This window comes from Ranitomeya imitator, chromosome 9 (assembly GCF_032444005.1).
Source record: "Ranitomeya imitator isolate aRanImi1 chromosome 9, aRanImi1.pri, whole genome shotgun sequence".
NCBI lineage: Eukaryota > Metazoa > Chordata > Amphibia > Anura > Dendrobatidae > Ranitomeya > Ranitomeya imitator.
The window spans coordinates 137,209,885-137,227,496 of NC_091290.1; the positions used below are offsets into that span (position 1 = coordinate 137,209,885).

Below are 17,612 nucleotides of genomic sequence, written 5' to 3' on the forward strand. Positions count from 1 at the left end.
TGTGCACCATAAACTGACCACTAGATTTTCTCTTTTTCAGGTTGTGGTAAGTGACAGGATACAGGGATCCAAGTTTCGTCTGAATGGAAAAGGTGTGGATGAGGAACCCAAGGGAATATTCAAAATAATCGAGAATACAGGAGAAGTGCAGGTCACGAAAGCTCTGGACAGAGAGGTCATTCCCTCTTATAAGGTATGTGTACCCTTCTCTAGAACTTGCAGTACCATAGTATATGGTTAATGGTCCCAATAGGCTTCACGGCACATCATAGACTCACATCTTTGGTCAAGAAGGTGCTGTAGAAAAGAAAACAGTCTTGGCTGTTTTGTCGAGCAGTTTTCATCCAAGTTATATTATCTGTTTTCTTTTATGTGGAACCTTCTCTTCGGATCATGCCGATGCACAACCCAAGGTTAACTCAAGAATCGTCTTGGCTACTTTAGTGGAGCAGTTTTTATTCAAGTTACAATATCTTTTTATTTTGGATGTGGAAACTTGTCTTGGAATCTGGGTGGTGATGACCAACTCAATGTCTTCGAAGGATGGGATATGAATTGGAATTAATTCATCTGTCACCTACCATGTTCCACCAGTCATGTCGCTAGTTTGCCCTTACAAATTTGTGACATATGTTTTCCAAACATCCAACGAATCAATTGACTGGATTAAAATTTGTAATTGGATTCATATCTCTGATGTTGTCCCTCTTTTTGGCAGGAGAATCCCTCTTATCAGGTATTCGTACTTGCTCTTGATCTTGCAATATTATAGTGTATGGATTGTGGTCCTAATGGGCTTCATGGAACTTCATAGACTCATGTTTTGGTCAGCAAGGTGGTGAAGAAAGGAGAAGAACCATCTTGGTTGCTTTTGTGAAGCAGTTTTCATCCAAGTTACAATATATGTTTTCTTGGATGTACTGTATAACTTTGACTTGGGAAGTGGGTGGTGACCCAACTCAAATGTCTTCGAAGGATGGGGTATGGATGGGCATTAATTCATCTGTTTATATGTTCCACCAGTCTTGTCCCTTGTTTCACTTTACACTTGCCGGAAAAAAATATCTTTCATATGTTTTCCCAACATCCAACGCATCCATTTGAGTGGATTAAGGTTTGTAGTTAGAGTCTTACCTTCGATGTCGTCTGGAGAATACCTCATTGCCTCTTACCAGATATGTATACTTCCTCTAAATCTTGCAATACCATAGAATATGGTTTTGGTCGCAACGGGCTTTATCATGACACTTCATAGTCTCACGTTTTTCGTTAACTAGGTGATGTAGAAAAGAGAAGAACTGTCTTGACTGCTTTTGTGGAGCAGTTTTAATCCAAATTACAATATCTGTTTTTGGGATATGAGTGGTGATGCCCAACTCATCGTCTTCGAAAATATGGGATACGGATGGGCATTGATTCATCTGTCACCATGTTCCACCATTCATGTCCTTACAAATTTCTTACATATATTTTCCCAACATCCATTGATTGGATTAAGACTTTTAATTAGATCCATACCTTCTAGGTTGTGCCTCTTTTTGGCTTGAGAATCTTAAGCAATCCAATTATTCCGGATGGAAGCTTCTTCCAGACTTTTTTTACCCTATTTTTGACCTTATCTCTGCACCAATTTGCCTTGATCTAAAGATCGAAGCTCTCTGATGCAGAGTGGTTTTTGTCTGACAGATGGTAGAGAAGGAGAACGTCGATTTGGCAATGTTTTTGTAATTCCATCCGTTTTGCATTAATCATCAGATTTTTCTATCACATTTAGTTGGAGAACCTAAAACCTCCCTCCGTTCATTTCTCGAAATTATGTCCTGAATGAACATTAGCACCTACCTTGCATATTCGGAAGTGTCTTTCTGCATATTAATATAATTTATAGTACAACACTGCTGAATAACATGGAAACTTTTGAAAATCATGAAATGTTCTTCGTCCACCCATTATGCCGGCACCCCTACGGTTGTATTGCTGTTTTATTTTCCAACGGTTACAATCGAAGTGTGGGAGTACTATGGAATATGTAGAAGTTGTATTCTTTGCTTTTTTTATGCACAATGCATTATAACATGTAATTATTTTTTTTTCGTAATAACAATGAGATAGGTATTAGCTATAATTACCACAATGTTCCCTGGAACTTCTCTGTTTAAGTGCAGTTTACTTGCAACCATTGTGCTTTTGTAAAATGCACATGCGAATGTTGATTGTATTGACAGCCCCACACAAGATGGAAGGACCGTCTCTAAATTTGTGTCAATCTGCCTATAATTAGGATGTTTGCAAAGTAGAAATGGTATAGGAAAGTTCAGGTACTTAACGTGAAGGTCCTGAGCACCAATGCAAAATCTACCTGTGCCACTAATAATGGTCGTGTCTTCCTATGTGGCACAGGGCCATTTTGGTCCCAAGTACTTGGGTGCTCCTGTAACCCTTGCACCCAGTATTCATACACTCTTGTTGCATCTTCTACGCCATACGGTATGATTTGGTCCAAATCTGCCGATAAGATTAGCTGTGCCCAATTAGTTGGTGCCTAAACGATATTGTGTGTACATAAAATGCAGCTGTACAGCGCATAGCTAATAGGTAAATACAGTGACGTTAAAATTCTACAGCTGTGGCCCACCAACAGAGGATAAGGTGGAGGATCTAAATGGTGCAAATTAGAGTTGAGGGAAAAGATTTTCAGGATCCCAGTCAAGTGTCCACATTGGTAGACCATGTAGCTCAATGTTCTCCCAATGCCAGTCTTCGAAAGCCACCAACAGATCATGTTTTTAGGATATCCAAGGTGATGGAATTATCGGAAACCTGAAAACATGATCTGTTGGTGGCTCTAAAGTTGAGGAACACTGGTTTAGCTACATCATGTGTGTGTCGTAGGTAATGATGACACTGCACCAGGCTTACGAATCAAGAGGTACCAGAGATGGAGAAGGTTCACAAGGCACGGACTATAAACACGGCTCAACTCTAGTTGACATCCAAAACCAAAGCTTGTTTTGATTATTTTTTCCATAAAAAGCATCTGAACTTTGTTGGATCCATGACTTGTAGAGGATCCACTCTTGACATAGGCCTCGTGTGAGGTGTTTTAAGTTTTCACACCCTACATCCTTCTAGCTTCACAATCAACCCAATGGTTAAGTATTGATAGTCGAATCTTATTGATGGCTCCTTTTTAGTGATAAGTTTTCAAAGTAATGTATGATATTGGCACCAGCAGCTTATGGTGTCCTCTGGTCACCCGTAAGAGTTAAAACATTGGGTGATTAGGTATCAGGATCCTGTGGGCACCGGCGCACTGCCATGGCTGAACAGGGTGATCACCGACACTGCGGGAGAGCCCGGGGTCAGATACCACAGGGAAAGCTCAGACAGACGGGCCCTGAGCAGCGTGCTGAGTATGGCAGAGAACAGAAGGACCTACGAACATGTGACCACAGGGGGCGGGGCTTAGCGTCCTGCTGCTGGAGATGAGTGCATAACCTGAAGTAGAGGAGAGGGGAACTCAGGTCAGACAGGCAGGGGTCATACACGGAGAGGGTGGCACGGTACAGAAGGGGCGAGCAGAGAATAGTCAGAACGTAAGCAAGGAGTCATACACGGAGATAGCATCGTAGTACAAGAGTGACAGGCAGAACTCTAAACGGGGACAGAACCAAATCAGGACCAGACAAGCATAAAGTAGCACAGGCACAAAGCACAGGCACAGACACAAAAGGGTCACACACACTCGGCCAAGTGTCAGAGTATAAGCTCAGAGGAATGAGCAAACAATGAGGCTATAAGAAGCCTCCCAGAATCCCATAGTGAGGCCATCCAGATTAACCTCTGAACTGCCTAATCCCACAAACTATGCAGATCATGACACTAGGCCATCTTAGACTTTATTGTCCTTTGGTCACTCTTTTATAAGAGTGGTTGAACCATTGATCATGAGAAAACATTGGGTTGCCTTTCTTGCACCTCTTCTGATTATGAGGATAATATAGTGGAAGGTACTTCCAAAACTTGACAAAAGTTTCAAAAGTTGGTCTACATTTAAAAAAGTTCATCTCGATGGTTGTCCTGGGGACGTCGGGTTGAGGTTAATGATGGCTATGTTAGTTAGTGGAGTCCTTGGTTCTATTCCACAAGTTCTTGGCTGATTTGTGGTGGAATATTGTAGATGTAATTGCTACATCCAGTCCGGCTCTCGCACATAATGATCAGTTGGAGCATAAATAAATATAGAAACGAAATCCATTTAGTCTTGACGGCGGCATCCTTGAGATCGGCCGAATGAGTCATGGCAGTCAAGACAGATGTACATTAAAAGATACGGTGTAACGACATTGACGTGTGTTTTATGGAGAACACATTAACATCTCCCGAGTCCATCAGATACATGGTTGTGATGTATGCTGCACAGTATATTGACGTTTAAGGTCATATTGGTAACGGCAGGTTCCTATGTTACATGCATCAAACTGTCATTGAGCACTTGGAGGTATCTGAAGGCAGCATGTCCAATTGTGTTCTGTCTGTAAAGAGATGTAAATACCAGAAATATGTTGTTTATGATATAATATGTCTCTTTTACAGCAGTCCATGTGTTCAGGAGCAGGCTCTAATCTGTGGGATCGGAGGCAGGAGATGACCTCTGGGGTCCGGAGCCAGCAATAACCTGTGTGATCAGGAGCTGGCACTAACCTGTGTGGTCAGGAGCCAGCACTAGCCTGTGTGATCAGGAGCTGGCACTAACCTGTGGGGTCAGAATCCAGCACTAGCCTGTGTGATCAGGAGCTGGCGCTAACCTGTGGGGTCAGGAGTCAGCACTAGCCTGTGTGATCAGGAGCTGGCGCTAACCTGTGGGGTCAGGAGTCAGCACTAGCCTGTGTGATCAGGAGCTGGCACTAACCTGTGGGGTCAGGAGTCAGCACTAGCCTGTGTGATCAGGAGCCGGCGCTAACCTGTGGGGTCAGGAGTCAGCACTAGCCTGTGTGATCAGGAGCTGGCACTAACCTGTGTGGTCAGGAGCCAGCACTAGCCTGTGTGATCAGGAGCTGGCGCTAACCTGTGTGGTCAGGAGCAAGCACTAGCCTGTGTGATCAGGAGCTGGCACTAACCTGTGTGGTCAGGAGCCAGCACTAGCCTGTGTGATCAGGAGCTGGCGCTAACCTGTGTGGTCAGGAGCAAGCACTAGCCTGTGTGATCAGGAGCTGGCACTAACCTGTGTGGTCAGGAGTCAGCACTAGCCTGTGTGATCAGGAGCTGGCACTAACCTGTGTGATCAGGAGTCAGCACTAGCCTGTGTGATCAGGAGCTGGCACTAACCTGTGGGGTCAGGAGCCAGCACTAGCCTGTGTGATCAGGAGCTGGCACTAACCTGTGGGGTCAGGAACCAGCACTAGCCTGTGTGATCAGGAGCTGGCACTAACCTGTTGGGTCAGGAGCCATCACTAGCCTGTGTGATTAGGAACAGGCACTAATCTGTGGGATCAGAGGCAGGAGCTGTCCTATGGGGTCAGGAGCCGGCCCTGGCCTCTGGGGTCAGGATTCGGCACTAACCTGTGGGGTCAGGAGCCAGAGCTTGCCTGTGGGGTCAGAAGTCAGCACTAGCCTGTGGGGTGAGGAGCTGGGGATGGCCTCTGGGGTCAAAAGTTGGCACTGGCCTGTGGAGTCAGGAGTCAGTGCTGGCCTGTGTGGTCAGGAGCCGGCCCTAACTTGTGGGGTCAGGAGCCGAAGCTAGCCTGTGGGGTAAGGAGGCGGTGCCTGGGGTCTGATGCCAATGCCTGGTGGTCCTATGTAATCGGCTTACAATTGGGGTATACTTCAATAAAAAGCGAGCGTCCAATGCCGATGACCTGTGTCAGTGACCCTGATTGAAGAGCTTTGCATTAACAGCTCCCCATGTGGTCCGCCATAGTACTGCAGGTGAATACGGGAGAAAACTATAAGAATTCCATTCATTGCAAAAATATAAAATTTCAAAACTTGCAAAAATATATGAGATATAGCTGCAGATATTCTGATGATACCGAGAACGTCAATATTGTGGGGTTATATGGCAGTTCTCATATGAGGAAAACTCTATGGGGTCAACATAGAAGATATTCGTCATGTATAACACTGAATATGGCCGCAAGTAGCAGCATATTTTCCTTATGATCTTACTCTTCTCTGTGCTTTTTTTCCAATTTCTTGATTATTATGGTCGGCTGAAGGTTATATATTGATCATCCTATGTATTAATATGTCATAGGTGTAAGAAGCCTGCAGTTCCTGCTGCCATTCCTGACCCTCAGCTTTATGTCTCCACGGTGCTTTCTGGTTATTCTATTATTTGCAGAAGATAAGGAAAATGTTCCCTATTGAGCATGAGACATATATTTCCACTTTTTACCAATATTTCTTCTGATTAGTTTCCCAATATATATTACTATAATTGTCAGGTCTTTATTTTTCGGATACAGAGATCAAAATTCCCAGCGAACAGGAGTTTAACCCCTTAGTGACAGAGCCAATTTGCTACTTAATGACCGAGCCAATTTTTACAATTCTGACCACTGTCACTTTATGAGGTTATAACTCTGGAACACTTCAACGGATCCCGCTGATTCTGAGATTGTTTTTTTGTGACATATTGTACTTCATGTTAGTGGTAACATTTCTTCAATATTACTTGCGTTTATTTATGGAAAAAAATGGAAATATGGCGAATATTTTTAAAATTTTGCAATTTTCAAACTTTGTGTTTCTATGCCCTTAAATCAGAGAGATATGTCACAAAAAATAGTTACTAAATAACATTTCCCACATGTCTACTTTACATCAGCACAATTTTGGAAACACAATTTTGTTTTGTTAGGGAGTTATAAGGGTTAAAAGTTGACCAGCAATTTCTCATTTTTACAACACAATTTTTTTTTTTAGGGACCACATCACATTTGAAGTAGTTTTGAGGGGTCTATATGATAGAAAATAACCAAGTGTGACACCATTCTAAAAACTGCTCCCCTCAAGGTGCTCAAATCCACATTCAAGAAGTTTATTAACCCTTTATGTGCTTCACAGGAACTGAAACAATGTGGAAGGAAAAAATGAACATTTAACTTTTTTTTGCAAACATTTTACTTGAGAACCATTTTTTTTTTATTTTCAAAAATGTAAAAAAGGAAATTTAACCATAAATTTTGTTGTGCAATTTCTCCTGAGTACGGCGATACCCCATATGTGGGGGTAAACCACTGTTTGAGAGCACGGCAGAGCTTGGAAGAGAAGGAGTGCCGTTTGACTTTTTCAATGCAGAATTGGCTGGAATTGAGATCGGACGCCATGTCACGTTTAGAGAGCTGTTGTGAATTCTGTGGCTGAATTCACTCCTGTGGTCACAAGTGGTACTGCAGCTTCTGAGCTTCCTCCCTCAGGTGTTCTGGTGAGCTCGTTAACTGCTTCATTACTTAACTCCGCCTGATGCTGCTATCCTTGCTCCTTGTCAATGTTTCAGTGTTGGATCTGAGCTTCTCCTGATTGTTCCTGTGACCTGCTGCTCTGTATAGCTAAGTGCTTTTTGCTTTTTGTTTGCTTTTTTTCTGTCCAGCTTGTCTTTTGTTTTGCTGGAAGCTCTGAGACGCAAAGGGTGTACCGCCGTGCCGTTAGTTCGGCACGGTGGGGTTTTTTTTGCCCCCTTTTGCGTGGTTTTGCTTTAGGGTTTTTTGTAGACTGCAAAGTTCGCTTTACTGTCCTCGCTCTGCCCTAGAATATCGGGCCCCACTTTGCTGAATCTATTTCATCCCTACGTTTTGTCTTTTCATCTTACTCACAGTCATTATATGTGGGGGGCTGCCTTTTCCTTTGGGGAATTTCTCTGGGGCAAGTCAGGCCTATTTTTCTATCTTCAGGCTAGCTAGTTTCTTAGGCTGTGCCGAGTTGCCTAGGTAGTTGTTAGGCGCAATCCACAGCCGCTTTTAGTTGTGTTTAGGATAGGATCAGGTGTGCAGTCTACAGAGTTTCCACGTCTCAGAGCTCGTTCTTGTATTTTTGGGTATTTGTCAGATCACTGTGTGCGCTCTGATCTCTAAGCACACTGTGTTTCTGGATTGCCTTCATAACACCTGTCATTAGCAAACATAACAGAGAGCCCCTGATGTGCCTAAACAGTGGAAACCCCCCACAAGTGACACCATTTTGGAAACTAGACCCCTTAAGGAACTTATCTAGATGTGTGGAGAGCACTTTAAACCCCCAAGTGCTTCACAGAAATGTATAAAGTAGAGCCGTGAAAATAAAAAATCCTTTTTTTTCCCTCAAAAATGTTTTTTTAGCCTGCAATTTTTTATTTTCTCAAGGGTAAGAGGAGACATTGGACCCCAAAATCTGTTGACCAGTTTGTCCTGAGTATGCTGATACCCCATATGTGGAGGGGGCACTGTTTGGGCACCCATCGGGGCTCGGAAGGGAAGGAGCGCTGCTTGGAATGTAGACTTTGATGGGATGGTCTGCAAGCGTCATGTTGCATTTGCAGAGCTCCTGATGTAGCTAAACAGTAGAAACCCCCACAAGTGAGCCCATTTTGGAAACTAGACCTCCCAAAAAGCATATTTAGATGTGTGGTGAGCACTATGAACCCCCAACTGCTTCACAGAAGTTTATAATGTAGAGCCATGAAAATAAAAAAAATCATATTTTTGCCACAAAAATGATTTTTTCACCCCAAAATTTTTACCTTCACAAGGGTAACAGGAGAAATTGGACCCAAAAATGTATTGTTCAATTTATGCTGAGTAGGCTGATACCCCATATGTGGGGGGGACCACTGTTTAAGCGCATGGCAGAGCTCGGAAGGGAAGGAGCGCCGTTTTGAAATGCAGACTTTGATAGAATGGTCTGCGGGCGTTATGTTGCGTTTGCAGAGCCCGTGATGTACCTAAACAGTAGTAACCCCCCACAAGTGACCCCATTTTGGAAACTAGACCCCCCAAGGAACTTATCTAGGTGTGTGGTGAGAACTTTAAATGCCCAAGTGTTAGGGGTCGAGTTCCCGCCTCTGCACAGGGGGAATCTCGGGCCGTCTCCACTGCGGTCTCCCATTCTTCTCCTGCCGCAGTGGAGCCTGCTCAGCAGAGACGTCGGTCCCAGCGTCTTGCTCAGTCCCACTCTGTACAAAGAGTTACTGCTGCTTTTACTGCTTCTGCCATTGAAGTCAGTGTTGGGCAGCGGCAAGCAGATGCTTTTGGGACCAAGTCCTGCTTTTCTCTTTCTGAGCATGCCCAGGGCAAGATCTCCCGTTGGATATCGAGGGTCACATGCTCAGGTACTGCAGTACATCCCATTGGCCCTCTAGGAAGGTCCTGAAAGTGCAAAACTTCGGTAGCAGCTTCCCATTGGTCCTTTATTGGAAGGTCCTGAACGTGCTGCAACTATATAAACTGCGCATGACCGCACGGCCATGCGCTAGTATTGACTTGATATAATGTGTGTGTAGATGGATGTATGTCGATGGATGAAAGCTCCTAAATCATTCCCATTCCTAGTGTTGTTGACTGTTCGCGAATGATGGTAGCTATCTAGCGCCTGACTAAGCCATCAGCATGAAACACACATTACAGCGTCTAGTTGCTGTGACCGCCAGTGCGGCGCCGTGCGCTTTCTCAGCGCTTTCCTGACCCAAGCCTGGCTGGTTAATGGTGTCCGCCAGGGCGCCACCGCACGCACTCACGTGCATCTTTAATACATTTATATCTGTCACCCTGACAGCCCAGTAGCGGTGTTGAGTGCATGAGGTTTTTATGAACTCTATTCCTGAGTCTTGGGATTGAGTTCTGAGACTCCTTGCGCTCTTGGTGCGGTACCGCGGCCCTGTGACGCAACAGGGTTCGCTTCCTTCACACAGGGTGAAGTAAACCCATGTGTGTATTCACATTGTACCGCCATATCGTCCGTCATCACTAGCAGCAGGTTTTCACCTGCACGGTGGACCCCGGACTGCGAACGCACCTGATACTATTCCATCTTAACTTGGTGCGTTCCGCCAGTCCTAACACCAAGTGCTTCACAGAAGTTTATAATGCAGAGTCGTGAAAATAAAAAATATTTTTTTTCCACAAAAAAGATATTTTAGCCCCCAAGTTTTTATTTTCACAAAGGTAACAAGAGAAATTGGACCCCAAAAGTTGTTGTCCAATTTGTCCTGAGTATGCAGGTACCCCATGTGTGGGGAGGACCACCGTTTAGGCGCACGGCAGAGCTCGGAAGTGAAGGAGCGCCGTTTTGGAATGCAGACTTTGATAGAATGGTCTGCGGGCGTTATGTTGCGTTTGCAGAGCCCGTGATGCACCTAAACAGTAGTAACCCCCCACAAGTGAACCTATTTTGTGAAACTAGACCCCCAAGGGAACTTATCTAGATGTGTGGTGAGAACTTTGAATGCCCAAGTGCTTCACAGAAGTTTATAATGCAGAGTCATGAAAATAAAAATATATATTTTTTCCCACAAAAATGATTTTGTAGCCCCCAAGTTTTTATTTTCACACGGGTAACAGGAGAAATTGGACCCCAAAAGTTGTTGTCCAATTTATCCCGAGTACACTGAAGGCTCATATGTGGGGGTAAACCACTGTTTGGGCGCACTGCAGAGCTCAGAAGGGAGGGAGCACCATTTGACTTTTTGAGTGCAAAATTGGCTGTCGTGTTTGAAGACCCCCTGATGTACCTAAACAGTGGAAACCCCCCAATTCTAACTCCAACCCTAACCCCAACACACCCCTAACCCTAATCCCAACTCGATCCATAATCCTAATTACAACCATAACGATAATCACAACCCTAACCCCAAAACAACCCTAATCTCATCCCTAACCATAACCCTAATCAAAACCACAAATCCAACACAACCCTAATCCTAATCTCAACCCTAACCTCAAACCTAACCCTAATCTTAATACACCCCTAACCCTAATCCCAACCCTAACTTTAACCCTAATCCCAAACCTAACCCTAACTTTAGCCGCAACCCTAGCCCCCACTTTAGCCCCAAACCTAACCCTAGCCCTAACCCTAACTTTAGCCCAACTCTAGCCCTAACCCTAGCCCTAACCCTAAATTTAGCCCCAACCCTAGCCCTAACTTTAGCCCCAACCCTAACCCTAGCCCAACCCTAGCCCTAACTTTAGCCCCAACCCAAGCCCTAACCCTAGCCCTAAGACTACTTTCACACTTGCGTCGTGTGGCATCCGTCACAATCCTTCGTTTTGCACAAAAAACGGGTCCTGCAAATGTGCCCGCAGAATGCGTTTTTTGCCCATAGACTTGTATTGCCGACGGATCACGACGGATGGCCACATGTCGCGTCCGTCGTGCACTGGATCCGTTGTGTTTCGGTGGACCGTTGTCACAAAAAAAGTTCAATGTAACATTTTTTTTGTACGTCGCGTCCGCCATTTCTGACCATGCATGCGTGGCCGTAACTCCGCCCCCTCCTCCCCAGGACATAGACTGGGCAGCGGATGCGTTGAAAAACTGCATCCGCTGCCCACGTTGTGCACAATTTTCACAACGTGCATCGGTACGTCGGGCCAACGCATTGCGACGGCTCCGTACCGATGCAAGTGTGAAAGAAGTCTAACCCTAGTCCTAACCCTAAATTTAACCCCAACCCTAACCCTAAATTTAGCCCAAACCCAAACCCTAACCCTAAATTTAGCCTCAACCCTAACCTTAACCCTAAATTTAGCCCCAACCCTAACCCCAACCCTAAATTTAGCCCCAACCCTAACCCTAAATTTAGCCCCAACCCTAACCCTAAATTTAGCCCCAACCCTAACCCTAATTTTAGCCCCAACTCCTCCAGCTGCCAGCTGGCAGATCATGGCGGGCACATTGCGTATGTGCCCGCCATTTTCTTAATGGATGAAGAAGCCGGCGGGCAGGAGGGAATGCAGGAGGACTGTTGTGAATTCCGCTCTTGGGCTGCCTCCGGTGGTTGTAAATGGCACTTTTGTGAGTTCTGCTCTTGGGCTCCCTCTTGTGGTTTCTAGTGGTATGGCTGCTCCTTGGAGTTAGCTGTCATCAGCTGCCTCCACTTATCGTCTCTTCTGCTCGGCTATTTCAGTCAGGCTCTATCTTCAGCCAGTGCCACTTGTAAATGGTTCCTGGTTGGATTCACATCTCTTTGGAGTTCCCTGTTATCCTGACCAGTTCAGCTAAGCTAAGTTTTTTGCTTGCCCTTTTCTGTCCATAGATTGTGGACTTATCCATTCTGTGCTTTCTATGTTTGTCCAGCTTATCAGTGTGAATTAATTCTGTCTTGCTGGAAGCTCTGGGAGGCAGATTTGCCCTCCACACCTTTAGTCAGGTGTGGAGATTTTTTGTAAACTCTGCGTGGATTTTTGTAGTGTTTTATACTGACCGCACAGTATTCCATCCTGTCCTATCTATTTAGTTAGACTCGCCTCCTGTGCTCATCCTGGTTTCATTCTGTGTATGTCTTTTCCCTCTCCACTCACAGTCATTATTTGTGGGGGGCTAATCTATCCTTTGGGGATTTTCTCTGAGGCAAGATAGCTTTCCTGCTTCTATCTTTAGGGGTAGTTAGCTCTTAGGCTGTGACGAGATGCCTAGGGAGAGTTAGGAGCATTCCACGGCTACTTCTAGTGTTGTGTTGAGCTTAGGGACTGCGGTCAGTACAGTTACCACTTCCTTCAGAGCTCCTAGACCACCATATCATAACAGAGGACCCAGGGACACCGGTAAGTAAAGCAGGGTCCCCGAATCCCCCTGTTTCTCTGTCCTCTGATGTGCGATCATATCAGAGGACAGAGAATGACAGATCGCTTTTTTAAAAAAAAATTTGCGGCCGACGGTAAACAGTTAATTACCGGCGATCACAAAACAGGGGTCGGTAAAAACCAACCCCGATCATGTTCTTTGGGGTCTCGGCTTTCCCTGGCAGCCGAGACCCCAAAGATTTTCCGGGTACCGACTGGCGGGCGCACTGCACATGCGCCCGCCATTTTTTGGCCGGAACAAGATGATGGCGCCCATCTGGAGCCACGAGGAGCACCGGGTGAGACAGGTGAGTATCGGGGGGCTATCGGGTTCCCCATTTCTCTGTCCTTTGATGTGCGATCACATCGGAGGACAGAGAAATTAAATGGGAAATCGCGTTTTTGGTTTTTTTTGCGACCGCCGGTAAACTGTTAATTACCGGCGATCGCAACCCGGGGGTCAGTAAAAAAACCCCGAATCATGTTCTCTGGGGTATCGGCTACCCCCGACAACCGAGACCCCAGAGAACATTTGACTCTGGGGGGCGCTATTCACTTTTCCACAGCGCCGTTAATTAATGACGCTGTGGTTTAAGTACCCTTAACTGCCGCTGTTAAAAGGCGTATCGGCGGTCGTTAAGGGGTTAATAATAATATTCTGGTTGCCTGTATCCACCACTAGAGGGAGCTTATTGCATACTGTTCTATGAATGCACATTATGTACTAAGCTCCCTCTAGTGGTGACTTTGAGCAATAACAGTTCTATAATTTTTAATAGGAACCTGTTCCCATCACAATTTCTGGTTTAAAAATGTTGCCCAAAACTTATCTCTTAATGCTCAGTGGTCCAACGTAACTTTTTAAAAAGAAAAGTACTTTTTAAAATAGTTCACAACAGTCCTATGGACATGTCCAAGTCACTCGGTGAGATTGTCAAAGTCAGGTAACTCTTTATTTTATAGATGTGGATGATGTCCATTATGCTATCCACATGTTTCTGGAAATTTTGCGCATGTCACTGTTATGATCTGGTGGCCTAGGAGCAGCATGAGACGTACTCTGGAGAAGGTGGTACCTTTACTGAACGCAAACCCTGAACTAGCAGCACAACTAGAAGTAGCCGTGGGGGGTACCTAACACTCCCTAGACCCCTCGACACAGCCTAAAAACTAACTGCCCCTAAAGACAGAAACGGGAAAACTATCTTGCCTCAGAGAAAATCCCCAAAGGATAGACAGCCCCCACAAATATTGACTGTGAGAGGAGAGGGAAATAACATACGCAGACATGAAATCAGGATTTAGCATAGGAGGCCATACTAGCTAAAAAGAAAGAATAGGACAGAGTACTATGTGGTCAGTATTAAAACACTAGAAAATATCCACCGCAGAAAATATGGATCACCACATCTGACTAAAGACATGGAGGGTATATCTGCATCTCCAGAGACACAGCTAGGCTGCAAAAAATCCTTCACAGACAAAGCTGGACAAAACAAAACAAGAAAATGCACAGACTATAAGGTCCACAGCAGGTGGACAGCAAAAAACAAGGCCAGAACTTATCTTTGAAGAAATGAACAGCAGGCCAGGAGAGACCAAGTATGGATGTGAATCCTCCAAAAGCAATGGACAACTGGCACTGACTAAAGGATAAAGCAGGACTAAATAGCCCAGCCCAAATTGCAAAAAATGGATACACCTGATAAATGCTGCGATCCAACTACCGCAGCACTACCACTCATAACCACCGGAGGGAGCCCAAGAGCAGAATTCACAACAGTCACAGAGCATCTGCGCATGAGCAGTTTGTTTTTACCAATTTTGGGCAGACTAACGTTCGGAGCTAAGTATTGGGAAAATTAGGAATTTTGCATAAAAGAAGGCACGAATTTACTTTAAAAGTCCATTTTACGTGATGCTAAAATGTGCAAGGGTGTCGCACAGCATGTCATTATATGGCGGTCACATCGAAATTGCAAACAAACCGCCTGTAGCCTCATTATTCGACCACAATACTTTCCATCTGTCCTCAGTTTGTTGCGAACTGTTTATATAATAAGAAGAAAGAGATGGAGGGAAGTGAGTTAACTCATGACTGTAGTGTGAAACAAAGGAGACACATAAGTCAGCATAAGAGCTGTGTACCCAAAACGACAGGAGATTTAAAGGGCTTATGTTAAGTTTTAAAGTTATCCTCTGTCCATAGGGTAAGGTATAATATCTTTATTAGTGGTGGTTTGACCGTGGAGACCTCTGATCCCGACAATGTGGCTCTGTAGAAGCCCCATCTGAGTAGAGTAGATCATTCATAGGACTGCTGGAGATAGAGTAAACAACTTGACAGTCCCATAGAGAATGCTCAACCTCTGCTCCATTCAGATGGCCCTTTTCTCGGGATTGGCGGAGTCCCAACGACTCAGAAGTTATCCCATATCCTAGGGATGGAGGACAAGATCCAAACTTGGTGCAAGCCCTTTAATACAAAAGACTGCTTGAAAAGTGGTGTCTTTATTATTTATAACAGCAATAAAAAAAAAATTGTGCAAAAGTATTCACACCCTAATAACATAATATGCTGGAAGACTATAGGTAGAAGATCGGAGAGGATTAAAAGGAGTGCGGTATCTTGATCAATGGCGCCACTTATCCCAGCCGAACAGATATCCTTTAATTCTTGCGATTTGTTCTCTTTCTACTTCTAAAACCCGGAATATAATCCATCTCAATTAAGATGGAACAGATCACAATGAGAGTTTTCTCGCTTCCAGTGGCTTGACTGCATCTGGCGTATAATCATCCTTTGGGTCATGGCTTATTTTGGCTCATGAGCTCCACAGATCGGAATAATTCTCTCTAAAAAAAAAAAAATAATTAGGAGGAAGAGGATTCATATTGTTGATCATTATTGTAAAAATCTTGTATCTCTTGCTTGCAGGGAACCAGCGGTGATGATTTACGTGCACCTGGTCCTTATAGACGGCCAGCTCTGCTGTGGGACACATCCATAAACCTAAAAAGAAGGGTGTGGTGGGAGGAGGGGTATGTAGCTGACAATACTCCAATCACAGAGAAGCAAATTTTAATATATTGAATGAATTCCCTCCCTTCCTATTCCCATTTGTGCACGTACGCAGAACCAAGAAATTAATAATATATCCAAACATTCAGATGTCTATAAAAGCTGGGTGACTACCCCGGAGGATGACCATATAGGTTCCAAACCTTTGTTCCAAACAACATATACAACTATAGTAGGTTTAAGTAACGTGGTGCGGGGCAGTACCTGTGGGCGAGGTACTCGCCTCTTCTGCCCCGGCACGTTACATGGAAGTGGGGTACAGGATGGGTGTGTGGACTTGTGCTGTGAGGTTCCCCTTGCAGTTGGCATGTTACCGATGACTGTGGTTGGCCAGGACCAGACATTGAGGACTTCAATGAGGGAGACCAGTTGTCGAAAAGATAATAAACTTTTTACTTAATGATAACTTTGGGGAACTATATACAGTAGGTGGCGGGTACACAACTTCATGAACGTTTTCTCCGCACTACGGAGCATTTTCCACACACACTCTCAACTCTTTTCTCCTTATTTGTTTGTTCTCTATATCCACTGCTTCAATTTACTTCACCACAACCCAGGACGGTACTACAGTCCAGTTAGCAAGAGTCCTATTCTCAACCCGCGGTTCCGCATCTTCTGTTCCCTCAAGGGAACTATGTTGGCAGTATGGCCGATACTTCTCTTCTCTGCTACTGATGCCTTGGAACTCCTGCCTGAGGCCCTCTCTTTGTCTCACATACTTTGTCCCATCTTGGCCCGTTACCTGAGTTATAAACTTTGGGGCCATACTTTTAGGTGTCCTCTTCCAGGACTCGTCTCCGATTGATGCTCCGTCCTCCTGTCGGTTTTCCTTTTCTCTTCTCCAGTTCACACAAACCACAGTCTCCGTCTCCCCTCACTTCGGGACACCCACTTCATGCGGCACTGGTTACTGTCTAGACCTTAGGTCTGCTAAAATCGCACACTGGGCCCTATCTGAGGTCCTGACAGGAAATGGTCTCTGTCCCTTTACCTTAGCCCCTCCCACTCTGGGTTAGTCCCAATAATTTACTCTAACTCTCCCTACGCAATAACAACATTATTAATGCATGTCACAGTTCACATTACATAATACAACAATATTCTTGTTCTTCTAGTGGGAACGTGGGCAGTATGTCCATCTCCTTACACAAATATCATTAGGGCCAATTTTCTTTACTTTAATGTATATATCTTTGCTTAAAATCCCCTTTTGCAGTTGGGTTTTGTTAAAATGTTTTTAATTGTTTGGCTTCTACAGCCTCTATGTTTCATGGTACATAGACTGTGGACGCTCGTCCTGACAGCAGAGTTTGTACTCTTCTCCTGAACTATCTTCTAAGATGAAAGTTAAACTTTAAACATGAAAGTGATAAAGGTCACAGACCCAGTGCGAAGCTCAATACTAGTAACTTATTCTGCAGCCTATGTGTGACGATGCACGAAGAAAAACGTAAAGTGGACCCACTGGACCGTGACGACGAACCCCTCGCGGATGAGCTGACCAGGTGGACCGCTGTTATGGACCTGGTGGTTAGGAGCACCCGAAATGACCTGATGGTTAAACTAACAAGGACAAGCTCTGGGAAATGGGAGCTCTGCTGACCGCAACCCCTAATCCTATCACACACACTAGAAATAGCCGTGGAGCGTACCTAACTCTACCTAGACGCCTCTTCACAGCCTAAGAGCTAACTAGCCCTAGAGATAGAAAATAAAGCCTACCTTGCCTCAGAGAAATTCCCCAAAGAAAAAGGCAGCCACCCACATAT

At 44.8% G+C, this 17,612-nt stretch overlaps 1 protein-coding gene across 1 annotated transcript in view; it reads left to right on the forward strand.

Moving 5' to 3' along the window:
* Positions 1-17,612, forward strand: part of CDH13 (cadherin 13) — a 667,269-nt gene that overhangs the window by 350,949 nt on the left and 298,708 nt on the right. The window contains exon 5 of the mRNA XM_069739177.1: positions 41-193. Within this exon, the coding sequence (XP_069595278.1) occupies positions 41-193 (153 nt within the window). The remainder of the gene's footprint in view (positions 1-40; positions 194-17,612) is intronic.